This window comes from Dendrobates tinctorius, unplaced genomic scaffold (assembly GCF_039654945.1).
Source record: "Dendrobates tinctorius isolate UK_male_01 unplaced genomic scaffold, ASM3965494v1 ptg000063l, whole genome shotgun sequence".
In the NCBI taxonomy this organism is placed as follows: domain Eukaryota; kingdom Metazoa; phylum Chordata; class Amphibia; order Anura; family Dendrobatidae; genus Dendrobates; species Dendrobates tinctorius.
The window spans coordinates 15,659,625-15,672,814 of NW_027361731.1; the positions used below are offsets into that span (position 1 = coordinate 15,659,625).

Here is a 13,190-nt window from a genome sequence, read left to right on the forward strand (position 1 = left end):
CATAGATAAGAATGATGTAATGTGACGTCATCAGAATCTCTCACCTCTCCAGTAAGCCGGAAGAGGATCTCTAGGGTGAGGTGTAATATCCTCTCCGCCATCTTGTCTCTGTCCATATCCATCCTTGATGGGTAAATCAGGAAAATTCTCTTCTGTAGAAGATCTTCACTGAGAGGATCCGATATTGTAGAGACCTGAATGAGAAGATGAGCCGATGTAACATCATAAAATCCTGTGTAATAATACAATTACTGGAGATAATAAAGGAAACATATCAGGAGATAGAATGTGTAGATGTTGTATTCGCTAGTCATGTATGGACTAGAACATAAGCTGAAATGCTGACTAAGACATCTCCTCCATGCCCCCAATCACTGGCTATGTTACTCACTGCTTCGGCAGGTGATTGGCTGTAGGAATTACAAGTTCGTTAGGACTGACCAAAAAATACAGAGACCGGTGGGGACCCAAGCACCAATGGTATTTTTATTATTTTACAACATTCTGCTATTTTGTTTGACATCTACTAATAAAACCTATATATTTAGGCCACAGACAACAAGCAGTTTCCTCCTCGGAGTCGGCAGCTGAACACGTTCCTCATAGACTCATCTTCCATAACGCTAATTCTCGTCTCATTTACCGACACTGGAATCGGCATTAGCAATACTGCAGGAGATATTCATTACACGTGACAGGAGAAATAACTCCTTCATGATGAGGACGACATCTTCATCTTCTACTACGGCTCTAGAAACATATTTGTCCAGAGTCCGTCACTGACCATCCCCACCGGCCGTCTATATGAAGGTTTCCCGTCTTCCCCGGACTGTAATCTTCTATCACGTTAGATCTCAGCTCTGATTCACACACAGAAGTTTGAGACTTTTAGAAAAGCTTTTTTGTAAGATCATCAAGACAGGAGTTATTTGATGCCAATGTCTCCATGTAGGTTTCCATACATTACATGAAAAACACCAAAAAAACAGGTGTGAAAATATTTCAAAAATAATTATAGTGAAGTGTATAGGCACCAAATAGAAAGTTTTTACCCAGGATATGGACACATTGAACCAATGTTACAACCTCCACTATAATAAATCTTCAGGGTGGTGCATAGACGTAAGACTATTTATAAGCAAGAAAACGGAATGATGAAAGTCAGCACTCACCCCTTTTAGAAGATATTTCAGTCCTTTTTAATTTTCATTTGATTCAGGACAATGACAAAAGGTGCAACAGTGCTAGCAGCGTGACAGCAGGAGCAGTGATTTTCAAAAAGAAAAAAGACATGAAGGACAACAAGCGTTTCAGACTTTATTTGCCCTTCTACTGGTCCATATTCCACTGGTCTATGAACATGGACCAGTAGAAGGACTGAAGTGTCTTCTAAAAGGGGTGAGTGCTGACTTTCTCCGTTCCATTATCTTGATTACAAAAATAATATTGAGGATGGTGGTTGTTCTATCGCCGACATAACTCACAACCTTTGACTGTCTATTTTGATAATATCTTCAATGATTTGCTATGAATATCTATAATGTTCTGTTTCAGCCATAGATTTAATGTTTTCTGTATCTTTGGCTCCATCTACTGACCAAAGTCATAACTGCAGTGTTATTGTGTGTCTTAGTTTCACTTTCTAATCTTCTCTTTCCTCCAATCCACAATGTATTCTGGGTAAGTTTGCAAAGCATTAAGGTCTATTCCAGCCCCGTTTTTCTCTCCACTCTTCCATTTTCTACTAAGCCTGCTTTCTGGGAACATCTCATTCCTCTACTCCCCTTGTGTCAGCCTCGGTGGTAGGTAATTATTATTATTATAGTGCCATTTATTCAGCAATCACGCTTCCCACATCTATTCCTGTCTTAGATCACCCTGCTTAGTCAGCTCTCCCCTGGTTAGCTATTATGTATATTATGTATTCCTATGAACCAAATACTGATTCTGTGTATATATTTTTGTATTGTAGTTTCACCGCGCCAATATACCCTACGTTCAATAAAATACAGATTCAACTACAGTCTCCCTTATTGGACCCCTGGTATAGCGGTTTAGCTGCCTGTATAAGCTACATGAATCCTGGTTCATTAGTGAGGACAGAACAGTGGTACTGTGAGAACATTATACTGTTTAGGGGATGGTGGTACTGTGAGAACATTATACTGTGTGTGGGGGCCAAAAAAGGGGCATCGTACGATGAGAGTAATACATGTTTCCTTGAAAAGTAATTTGAAAAGAAACAAAACCATTGTGATTCTTATAAGGTGGCAACACATAAGCACCTTAAATATAACATTTTATAACAACCGCACAATTTGTGACTCTTCAGGGTAAATCGCTCTCTCACCAATGGATTAGTGCCAATACTATGAAGCTAAAGTGACTAAACAGACTTTCTGTCCCCTCCATAAAGGGGCACTTTTCCGTGTTTGTCAGAACTGTCCGAGGATTATTAGAGGTGACAAACTTGTATGCCCATCTATTTTTCACCCAAAATTCCATGTCATCATATGCCAGATGGATCCCTGTAAATGCAGCAGAGATGATGACATTTTGGGGAATTGTGCTGCATATGGGCACCAGAGCTTGGGCAATACAGTTCTGATATTCTCTACAGTACCGATATTCTTTATCGCCATGACAAGTACATGATTTGAAGAGATCCAAAAATGATAATGCGCAGTGTCCTCCCTGAGGCGATCCGAACTTTGATCGTCTATATAAAATTCGACCAGTGATTGAACACTTCAGCAGAAAATTTTCTGAGGCGTACATACCCCAGAGGGACATTGCTATAGATAAATCTCTGGTTCATGTCAAAGGGAGGCTAAAATGTCAACGATACCTGCCCAGTAAGAGGGACAGGTATGGAATTAAACTGTACGAGAGTGCCTCAAGGTACATCCACAGATTTAGGGTCAACAAGGGAACGGACACCCAGATTAACCCCTCTTAATGCCACCCTGCCCTGGGGCTGAGTAGGAAAATTGTGTGGGAATTGATGCACCCACTGCTGGATAAGGGTTATCACTAGTGTTGAGCGATACCATCCGATATCGTGAAGTATCGGATCGGATTGGATCGGACCGATACCCAAAAAGTATTCCGATACCGGAAACCCATGCAAGTCAATGGGGCACAAATATCGGAAAGAAAATAAACCCTTTCTTTACTTGCACATCCAGTTCGGGTGGGGGGAAGAGTGTGGGCGGTGCGTGGGCGGACACTGTGTGTGTCTGTGTGTGATGGCGGAGTCTGTACGGGCCTCTCGGGGGTCTGTGCGGGCCTGCCGGGGGTCTGCGCGGGCCAGCCGGGGGTCTGCGCGGGCCTGCCGGGGGTCTGTGCGGGCCTGCCGGGGGTTGTGTGTGTGTGCAAGCATCGTCCGATGGGACTACAAGTCCATCGGGCTATGCCTGCTACAATGACAGTGATTGACACATTAGCCAATGATGGGACAGTAGTGGTCCCATCATCCGGCTAATGTGTTGAGTGTAAAAAAAACAAACAAACAAAAAAAAAACATACATACTACATTCATACAACATACATACATACATACTACATATATACTACATTCATACAACATTCATACTACTACTACTACTGTATTATATAGTATGTATGCTGTATGAATGTATTATATATGTAGTATGTATGTATGCTGTATGAATGTAGTATATATGTAGTATGTATGTAGTATGTATGCTGTATGAATGTAGTATATATGTAGTATGTATGTTGTATGAATGCAGTATATATGAAGTATGTATGTTGTATGAATGTAGTATGTACAGTCATGGCCAAAAGTATTGACACCCCTGCAATTCTGTCAGATAATACTCAGTTTCTTCCTGAAAATGATTGCAAACACAAATTCTTTGGTATTATTATCTTCATTTAATTTGTCTTAAATGAAAAAACACAAAAAGAATTGTCCTAAAGCCAAATTGGATATAATTCCACACCAAACATAAAAAAGAGGGTGGACAAAAGTATTGGCACTGTGCGAAAAATCATGTGATGCTTCTCTAATTTGTGTAATTAACAGCACCTGTAACTTACCTGTGGCACCTAACAGGTGTTGGCAATAAGTAAATCACACTTGCAGCCAGTTGACATGGATTAAAGTTGACTCAACCTCTGTCCTGTGTCCTTGTGTGTACCACATTGAGCATGGAGAAAAGAAAGAAGACCAAAGAACTGTCTGAGGACTTGAGAAACCAAATTGTGAGGAAGCATGAGCAATCTCAAGGCTACAAGTCCATCTCCAAAGACCTGAATGTTCCTGTGTCTACAGTGCGCAGTGTCATCAAGAAGTTTAAAGCCCATGGCACTGTGGCTAACCTCCCTAGATGTGGCCAGAAAAGAAAAATTGACAAGAGATTTCAACGCAAGATTGTGCGGATGTTGGATAAAGAACCTCCACTAACATCCAAACAAGTTCAAGCTGCCCTGCAGTCCGAGGGTACAACGGTGTCAACCCGTACTATCCGTCGGCATCTGAATGAAAAGGGACTGTATGGTAGGAGACCCAGGAAGACTCCACTTCTTACCCCGAGACATAAAAAAGCCAGGCTGGAATTTGCCAAAACTTACCTGAAAAAGTCTAAAACATTTTGGAAGAATGTTCTTTGGTCAGATGAGACAAAAGTAGAGCTTTTAGGGCAAAAGCATCAACATAGAGTTTACAGGAGAAAAAAGAGGCATTCAAAGAAAAGTACACGGTCCCTACAGTCAAACATGGCGGAGGTTCCCTGATGTTTTGGGGTTGCTTTGCTGCCTCTGGCACTGGACTGCTTGACCGTGTGCATGGCATTATGAAGTCAGAAGACTACCAACAAATTTTGCAGCATAATTTAGGGCCCAGTGTGAGAAAGCTGGGTCTACCTCAGAGGTCATAGGTCTTCCAGCAGGACAATAACCCAAAACACACTTCAAAAAGCACTAGAAAATGGTTTGAGAGAAAGCACTGGAGACTTCTAAGGTGGCCAGCAATGAGTCCAGACCTGAATCCCATAGAACACCTGTGGAGAGATCTAAAAATGGCAGTTTGGAGAAGGCACCCTTCAAATATCAGGGGCCTGGAGTAGTTTGCCAAAGAAGAATGGTCTAAAATTCCAGCAGAGCATTGTAAGAAACTCATTGATGGTTACCGGAAGCGGTTGGTCGCAGTTATTTTGGCTAAAGGTTGTGCAACCAAGTATTAGGCTGAGGGTGCCAATACTTTTGTCCGGCCAATTTTTGGAGTTTTGTGTGAAATGATCAATGTTTTGCTTTTTGCTTCATTCTCTTTTGTGTTTTTTCATTTAAGACAAATTAAATGAAGATAATAATACCAAAGAATTTGTGTTTGCAATCATTTTCAGGAAGAAACTGAATATTATCTGACAGAATTGCAGGGGTGTCAATACTTTTGGCCATGACTGTATGTTTTGTTTTGTTTTTTTACATTCAACACATTAGCCGGATGATGGGACAACTACTGTCCCATCATTGGCTAATGTGTCAATCACTGTCATTGTAGCAGGCATAGCCCTATGGGACTTGTAGTCCCATCGGTCAATGCCTGCACACCCCGGCAGGCCCGCACAGACCCCCGGCAGCCCGCACAGACCCTCGGCAGGCCTGTACAGACCCCCAGCAGCCCGCACAGACCCATGGCAGGCCCACACAGACCCCCGGCAGGCCCGCACAGACCCCCGGCAGGCCCGCACAGACCCCCGGCAGGCCCGTACAGACCCCCTGCAGCCCACACAGACCCCCGCCAGGCACACACAGACCCCCGCCAGGCCCGCACAGACCCCCGGCAGGCCCGTACAGACTCCGCCATCACACACAGACACGCAGTGTCCGCCCACGCACCGCCCACACTCTTCCCCCCACTCTTCTACCAATCCTTCATCTCATAGTCCCATGCCCATATACCCATCATACATATCCTCCATCCCATAGTCCCGTGCCCATATACCCATCATACATATCCGCCATCCCATAGTCCCGTGCCCATAAACCCATCACACATCCTCCATCCCATAGTCCCGTGCCCATATACCCATCATACATATCCTCCATCCCATAGTCCTGTGCCCATATACCCATCACATATCCTTCATCTCATATTCCCGTGCCCATATACCCATCATACATTTCCTCCACCCTAGTCCTGTGCCCATATACCCATCACACATATCCGCCATCCCACAGTCCCGTGCCCATATACCCATTATGAAATCATCACCATGGCAACCATTGTGACAGCATCTTCGCCATTGCAACCTATTATGACATCATAATGAGGGGCGGACTTGATACACACACACACTTTTTCCCCATTATGTAGATAGGGGCAAAATTGTTTGGTGAATTGGAACGCGCAGGGTTAAAATCTCGCCTCACAACATAGCCTATGACGCTCTCTGGGTCCAGACGTGTGGCTGTAGCTGTGACGGTGCGGATGCCAATCCCGGACACACACACACACCCACATTGAGCTTTATATATTAGATACCTGTGTGTCATCTCCTCCTGTATATAGTATATACCTGTGTGTCATCTCCTCTGTATATACCTGTGTCATCTCCTCTGTATATAGTATATACCTGTATGTCATCTCCCTTGTATATAATATACACCTCTGTATGTCATCTCCCCTGTATATATTATATGCCTGTGTCATCTCCTCCTGTATATAGTATATACCTGTGTGTCATCTCCTCCTGCCCAACGCTCTTCAGCATTTACATCAACAAGCTGGCTACTGCTCTGGAATCTTCCACAGCACCAGGTCTCACCCTCCACGATGCGCAGGTGAAATTCCTGCTGTACGCAGATGACCTGCTGCTTCTGTCACCGACCGAGAAAGGCCTCCAAGAAAACCTGAAAATCTTAGAGAAATTCAGCTCCACCTGGGCACTACCGGTCAACCTAAAGAAAACCAACATCATGGTGTTCCAGAAGAGACAGAGAAAGTCAGACCAGCACCCTTCATTTGACCTCAACTGCGCCAGGAACGGACAAATATACCTACCTGGGCCTAGAGATTCACTGGTCAGGGAGCTTCAAACAAGCCATAGAGACCCTGAAAGTCAAAGCATGCAAAACCTTCTATGCCATCCGAAGGAAACTACCATCTGAAGCCACCAGTGAGGGTCTGATTAAAAATCTTCGACTCTATCATCGCCCCAATCCTCCTGTATGGCAGCGAAGTCGGGTCCTCACACCTACCCAGACTGGTCAAGGTGGAATTCCAGCCTAACAGAAATATTCCACCAGGAATTCTGCAAGCACCTTCTCCAAGTCCATCGGAGCACCTCCAACAGTGCTTGCCGGGCCAAGCTGGGCAGATTCCCTCTACACCTAACGGTTCTAAAGAGGGCACTGTCATTCCGGGCTCACCTACGTAGGAGCAATCCAAGCTCCCATCACCATAAAGCCCTGACACATGTAGGTGAAACAGAAAAACCAGGATCCTCGGAACAGCCCACCCAAACCCAACCTGACCAGAACACCAATCACAACAAACTGGCAAAAGCCAGAATCAGAAAGATGGTAGACGAAGGCCAGGAGAGGTACGTGACTGGAAGAACGACATCATCAGCTCACAGAAACTGACCATGTACCGGAGTCTACAGAGAGACTACAGACTGGCCCCATACCTGGAGAAACTCCCAGACCACAGAGACCGCAAGATCCTGAGCCAATATATACTCAGTGCCCACAGTCTGGCCATCGAATCCGGCCAACACAGGCAGAGCTACAAGCCCAGGGAGGAAAGACTGTGCCAACACTGTGACCAGGAGGCCGTGGAGGATGAGACCCACTTCCTGCTACACTGCCCCAAATACTCAGCAGTGAGGGACACTCACTTCAGGAGACTCTCACATCTCTTCCCGGATTTCATCACCATGAAGGAGGAAGAGAAAACATATATCCTGCTGGGGGAAGAAGAGAGAGCACTGGAGATAGCAGCGCAATATGTGAGCGCATGTCATAGACTGCGAGAAAGAGAACTATGATATGCCATGGACTTCTATGGCCCCCACCCTGGATCTGCCCCATGCCCCCATTCACCTTCCCCATGCCATGGACTTCTATAGCCCCACCCTGGATCTGCCCCATCCACCTTCCCTATGTCATGGACTTCTATAGCCCCATCCTGGATCTGCCCCCATCCACCTTTCCTACAGCCCCTACCCAACATCCCTACAGTCCCTATCCCTATTCCCTTTTGTACACTTGCTTTGGCAAAACTAATGTGTATTTAGTCCTGCCAATAAAGCTTCTTTGAATTTGTATATACCTGTGTCATCTCCTCCTGTATATAGTATATACCTGTATGTCATCTCCTCCTGTATATAGTATATACCTGTATGTCATCTCCTCCTGTATATAGTATATACCTGTATGTCATCTCCTCCTGTATATAGAATATACATGTGTGTCATCTCCTCTGTATGTAGTATATACCTGTGTGTCATCTCCTCCTGTATATAGTATATACCTGTATGTCATCTCCTCCTGTATATAGTATATACCTGTATGTCATCTCCTCCTGTATATAGAATATACATGTGTGTCATCTCCTCTGTATGTAGTATATACCTGTGTGTCATAGCCTCCTGTATATAGTGTATACCTGTGTGTCATAGCCTCCTGTATATAGTGTATACCTGTATGTCATCTCCTCCTGTATATAGTGTATACCTGTGTCATCTCCTCCTGTATATACCTGTGTGTCATCTCCTCCTGGACATAGTGTATACCTGTGTGTCATCTCCTCCTGTATATAGTATATACCTGTGTGTCATCTCCTCCTGTATATAGTATATACCTGTGTGTCATCTCCTCCTGTATATAGTATATACAGTACCTGTGTGTCATCTCCTCCTGTATATAGTATATACCTGTGTGTCATCTCCTCTGTATATAGTATATACCTGTATGCCATCTCCCCTGTATATAGTATATACCTGTGTGTCATCTCCTCCTGTATATAGTGTATACCCGTGTGTCATCTCCTCCTGTATATAGTATATACCTGTGTCATCTCCTCCTGTATATAGTGTATACCTGTGTCATCTCCTCCTGTATAGAGTATATACCTGTATATTATCTCCTCCTGTATATAGTATATACCTGTGTCATCTCCTCCTGTATATAGCATATACCTGTATGTAATCTCCTCCTGTATAGTATATACCTGTGTGTCACCTCCTCCTATATATAGTATATACCTGTGTGTCACCTCCTCCTATATATAGTATATACCTGTATGTCATCTCCCCTGTATATAGTATATACCTGTGTCATCTCCTCCTGTACATAGTATATACCTGTATGTCATCTCCTCCTGTATAGTGTATACCTGTGTGCCATCTCCTCCTGTATATAGTATATACCTGTGTGTCATCTCCCCCTCTATATAGTATATACCTGTATGTCATCTCCCCCTGTATATAGTATATACCTGTGTCATCTCCTCCTGTATATATAGTTTATACCTGTATGTCATCTCCTCCTGTATATAGTATATACCTGTCATCGCCTCCTCTATATAGTATACACCTGTATGTCATCTTCTCCTGTATATAGTGTATACCTGTGTGTCATCTCCTCTTGTATATAGATTCAAAGAAGCTTTATTGGCAGGACTAAATACACATTAGTTTTGCCAAAGCAAGTGTACAAAAGGGAATAGGGATAGGGACTGTAGGGATGTTGGGAAGGAGCTGTAGGAAAGGTGGATGGGGGCATATCCAGGATGGGGCTATAGAAGTCCATGGCATAGGGAAGGTGGATGGGGGCATGGGGCAGATCCAGGGTGGGGGCCATAGAAGTCCTTGGCATATCATAGTTCTCTTTCTCGCTGCCTATGGCATGCGCTCACATATTGCGCCGCTATCTCCACTGCTCTCTTCTTCCCCCAGCAGGATATATGTTTTCTCTTCCTCCTTCATGGTGATGAAATCCGGGAAGAGATGTGAGAGTCTCCTGAAGTGAGTGTCCCTCACTGCTGAGTATTTGGGGCAGTGTAGCAGGAAGTGGGTCTCATCCTCCAGGGCCTCCTGGTCACAGTGTTGGCACAGTCTTTCCTCCCTGGGCTTGTAGCTCTGCCTATGTCGGCCGACCTCGATGGCCAGACTGTGGGCACTGAGTCTATATCGGCTCAGGATCTTGCGGTCTCTGGGGTCCGGGAGTTTCTCCCGAAATGGGGCCAGTCTGTAGTCTCTCTGTAGACTCTGGTACATGGTCAGTTTCTGTGAGCTGATGATGTCGTTCTTCCAGTCACTTACGTACCTCTCCTGGCCTTCGTCTACCATCTTCCTGATTCCGGCTTTAGTCAGGTTGTTGTGATTGGTGTTCTGGTCAGGTTGGGTTTGGGTGAGCTGTTCCAAGGGTCCTGGTTTTTCTGTTTCCCCTACATGTGTCAGGGCTTTCTGGTGATGGGAGCTTGGATTGCTCCTACGTAGGTGAGCCCGGAATGACAGTGCCCTCTTTAGAACCGTTAGGTGTAGAGGGAATCTGCCCAGCTCGTCCCGGCAAGCACTGTTGGAGGTGCTCCGATGGACTTGGAGAAGGTGCTTGCATAATTCCAGGTGGAATATTTCTGTTGGGCTGGAATCCCACCTTGACCAGTCTGGGTAGGTGTGAGGGCCCCAGACTTCACTGCCATACAGGAAGATTGGGGCGATGATAGAGTCAAAGATTTTTAACCAGACTCTCACTGGTGGCTTCAGATGGTAGAGTTTCCTTCGGATGGCATAGAAGGTTTTGCTGGCCTTGACTTTCAGGGTCTCTATGGCTTGTTTGAAGCTCCCTGACCGGTGAATCTCTAGGCCCAGGTAGGTATATTTGTCCATTCCTGTAAGGGCACAGTTGTTGAGGACAAATGAAGGGTGCTGGTCTGATTTTCTCTTTCTCTTCTGGAACACCATGATGTTGGTTTTCTTTAGGTTGACCGGAAGTGCCCAGGTGGAGCTGAATTTCTCTAAGATTTTCAGGTTTTCTTGGAGTCCTTTCTCGGTTGGTGACAGAAGCAGCAGGTCATCTGCGTACAGCAGTAATTTCACCTGCGCGTCGTGGAGGGAGAGACCTGGTGCTGTGGAAGATTCCAGAACGGTAGTCAGCTCGTTGATGTAAATGTTGTAGAGCGTTGGGCTTAGGCTGCAGCCTTGTCTGACTCCCCGGCTCTGCTGGAAATAGGCCCTTCTTTTACCGTTCACACTCACACTGCAGAGTTTCTTGGTGTAGGAGCTTTTGATGACATCATAGGTCTTTCCTCCTATTCCGCTCTCCAGCAGTTTCAGGAATAAGCCTGGGTGCCACACCGAATCAAAGGCCTTTTTAAAGTCCACAAAACAGGCATATATCTTCCCGTTCTTTGTATTGTGGACGTGGCTCTGAATGAGGCTGTGCAGGGTGTAGATGTGGTCAGTGGTGCGGTGGTTTGGCATGAACCCTGCTTGGCTCTTCCATCTCTCTGGTTTCTGGTTCACTTTTATTGGTTTCAGGATTGGTCATATTGGTTACTGTTGTGCTGTTATTTGGCATCTCCACATTCTGGTCAGTGGAGGCCATGTTGTCTGCTCTCTGGCTTGTTTCCTTTGCCCCCTGCTGGGTCAGATGTCCAGGGGTCTGCTGTGTTTTTAGTTGTGCAATCTCCTTTCTGAGTCTTTCATTGTCATTTTGTAATTCGTGCATTTCTTCTCTTATCTTCTGTAGAGCTGACTTGTACTCACATTTCAGTTTATTGATCTCACTTGTTACTTGGTCATTTGCATTTCTATGGCTAGTTTCACACTTGCTTTTTTTTGCAGCGCGTTTTTCCCGCAAAAAAACGCATTGAAAAAACGCATACATAAGCATACAACTGCTGCGTTTTTTTCAAGCATTTTTATGAGCATGCATGAAAAAAACGCAGCGTTTTTATGCGTTTGTATGCGTTTTTAGCGCGTTTTTACCGCGTTTGCGTTTTTTTCCAACATTTTTAGGTGGCCCCTCACACTACCCAAACCATGACTTTACTAACCCTAACCCTGACCCTAACCCTAACCCTGACCCTAACCCTAACCCTAACCCTGACCCTAACCCTTAACCAAATCATACTTAACCCTAACCCAAACCCTAAACCCTAACTAACCCTAACCCTAACCCTAACCCTGACCCTAACCCTAACCCTGACCCTAACCCTGACCCTAACCCTGACCCTAACCCTGACCCTAACCCTTAACAAAACCATACTTAACCCTAACCCTGACCCTGACCCTAACCCTAACCCTAACCCTGACCCTAACCCTAACCCTAACCCTGACCCTAACCCTTAACAAAACCATACTTAACCCTAATCCTGACCCTAACCCTGACCCTAATCCTTAACAAAACCATACTTAACCCTAACCCTGACCCTAACCCTAACCCTGACCCTAACCCTAACCCTAACCCTGACCCTAACCCTAACCCTAACCCTAACCCTTAACAAAACCATACTTAACCCTAATCCTGACCCTAACCCTGACCCTAATCCTTAACAAAACCATACTTAACCCTAACCCTGACCCTAACCCTAACCCTGACCCTAACCCTAACCCTGACCCTAACCCTGACCCTAACCCTTAACAAAACCATACTTAACCCTAATCCTGACCCTAACCCTGACCCTAACCCTTAACCAAACCATACTAAACCCTAACCCTGACCCAAAACCCAACCCTAACCCTGACCCTGACCCTAACCCTAACCCTAAACCCCCTTAACTAACCCTAACTCTAACTCAAACCCCTAAATTCCATGGTTAAAAAAAAAAAACGCATATGCAAAAAAACGCTTACATGAGCATGCCAGTGCGCACATATGCGCATCCATAGGCTATAATGGCCCTTTTTAGCGCAAAACGTGCGCATATGTGCGCATGCGCTTTTTTGCAGGGCCAAAAAATGCAACATGATGCGTCTGGAAAATCCAATCGCACACCCCAAAAAAACGCAGCGCATGAAAATCGCATACATGCGCTTACAAGCGCGCAAGTATGCGCACCCATGTTAAAGATAGGGGAAAAAACGCATGCGCAGGTTAGCGTTTTTTTCCAGCGCTAAAAAACGCAAATGTGAAACCAGCCTATGCGAGTTTCTTTGAAGCTCTTCCCTAATTTGGACCAAGTCTCTTTCTAATTGGGATAGACAGTCTCTGAT

At 45.0% G+C, this 13,190-nt stretch overlaps 1 protein-coding gene across 2 annotated transcripts in view; it reads right to left on the reverse strand.

Annotated features, from left to right (window-relative positions):
• The window catches only part of LOC141094243 (uncharacterized), a 1,213,871-nt gene that overhangs the window by 24,726 nt on the left and 1,175,955 nt on the right, over positions 1-13,190 (reverse strand). For both annotated transcript variants that reach the window (XM_073580060.1, XM_073580061.1), the window contains one exon: positions 45-194. In XM_073580060.1, the coding sequence (XP_073436161.1) occupies positions 45-194 (150 nt within the window). The remainder of the gene's footprint in view (positions 1-44; positions 195-13,190) is intronic.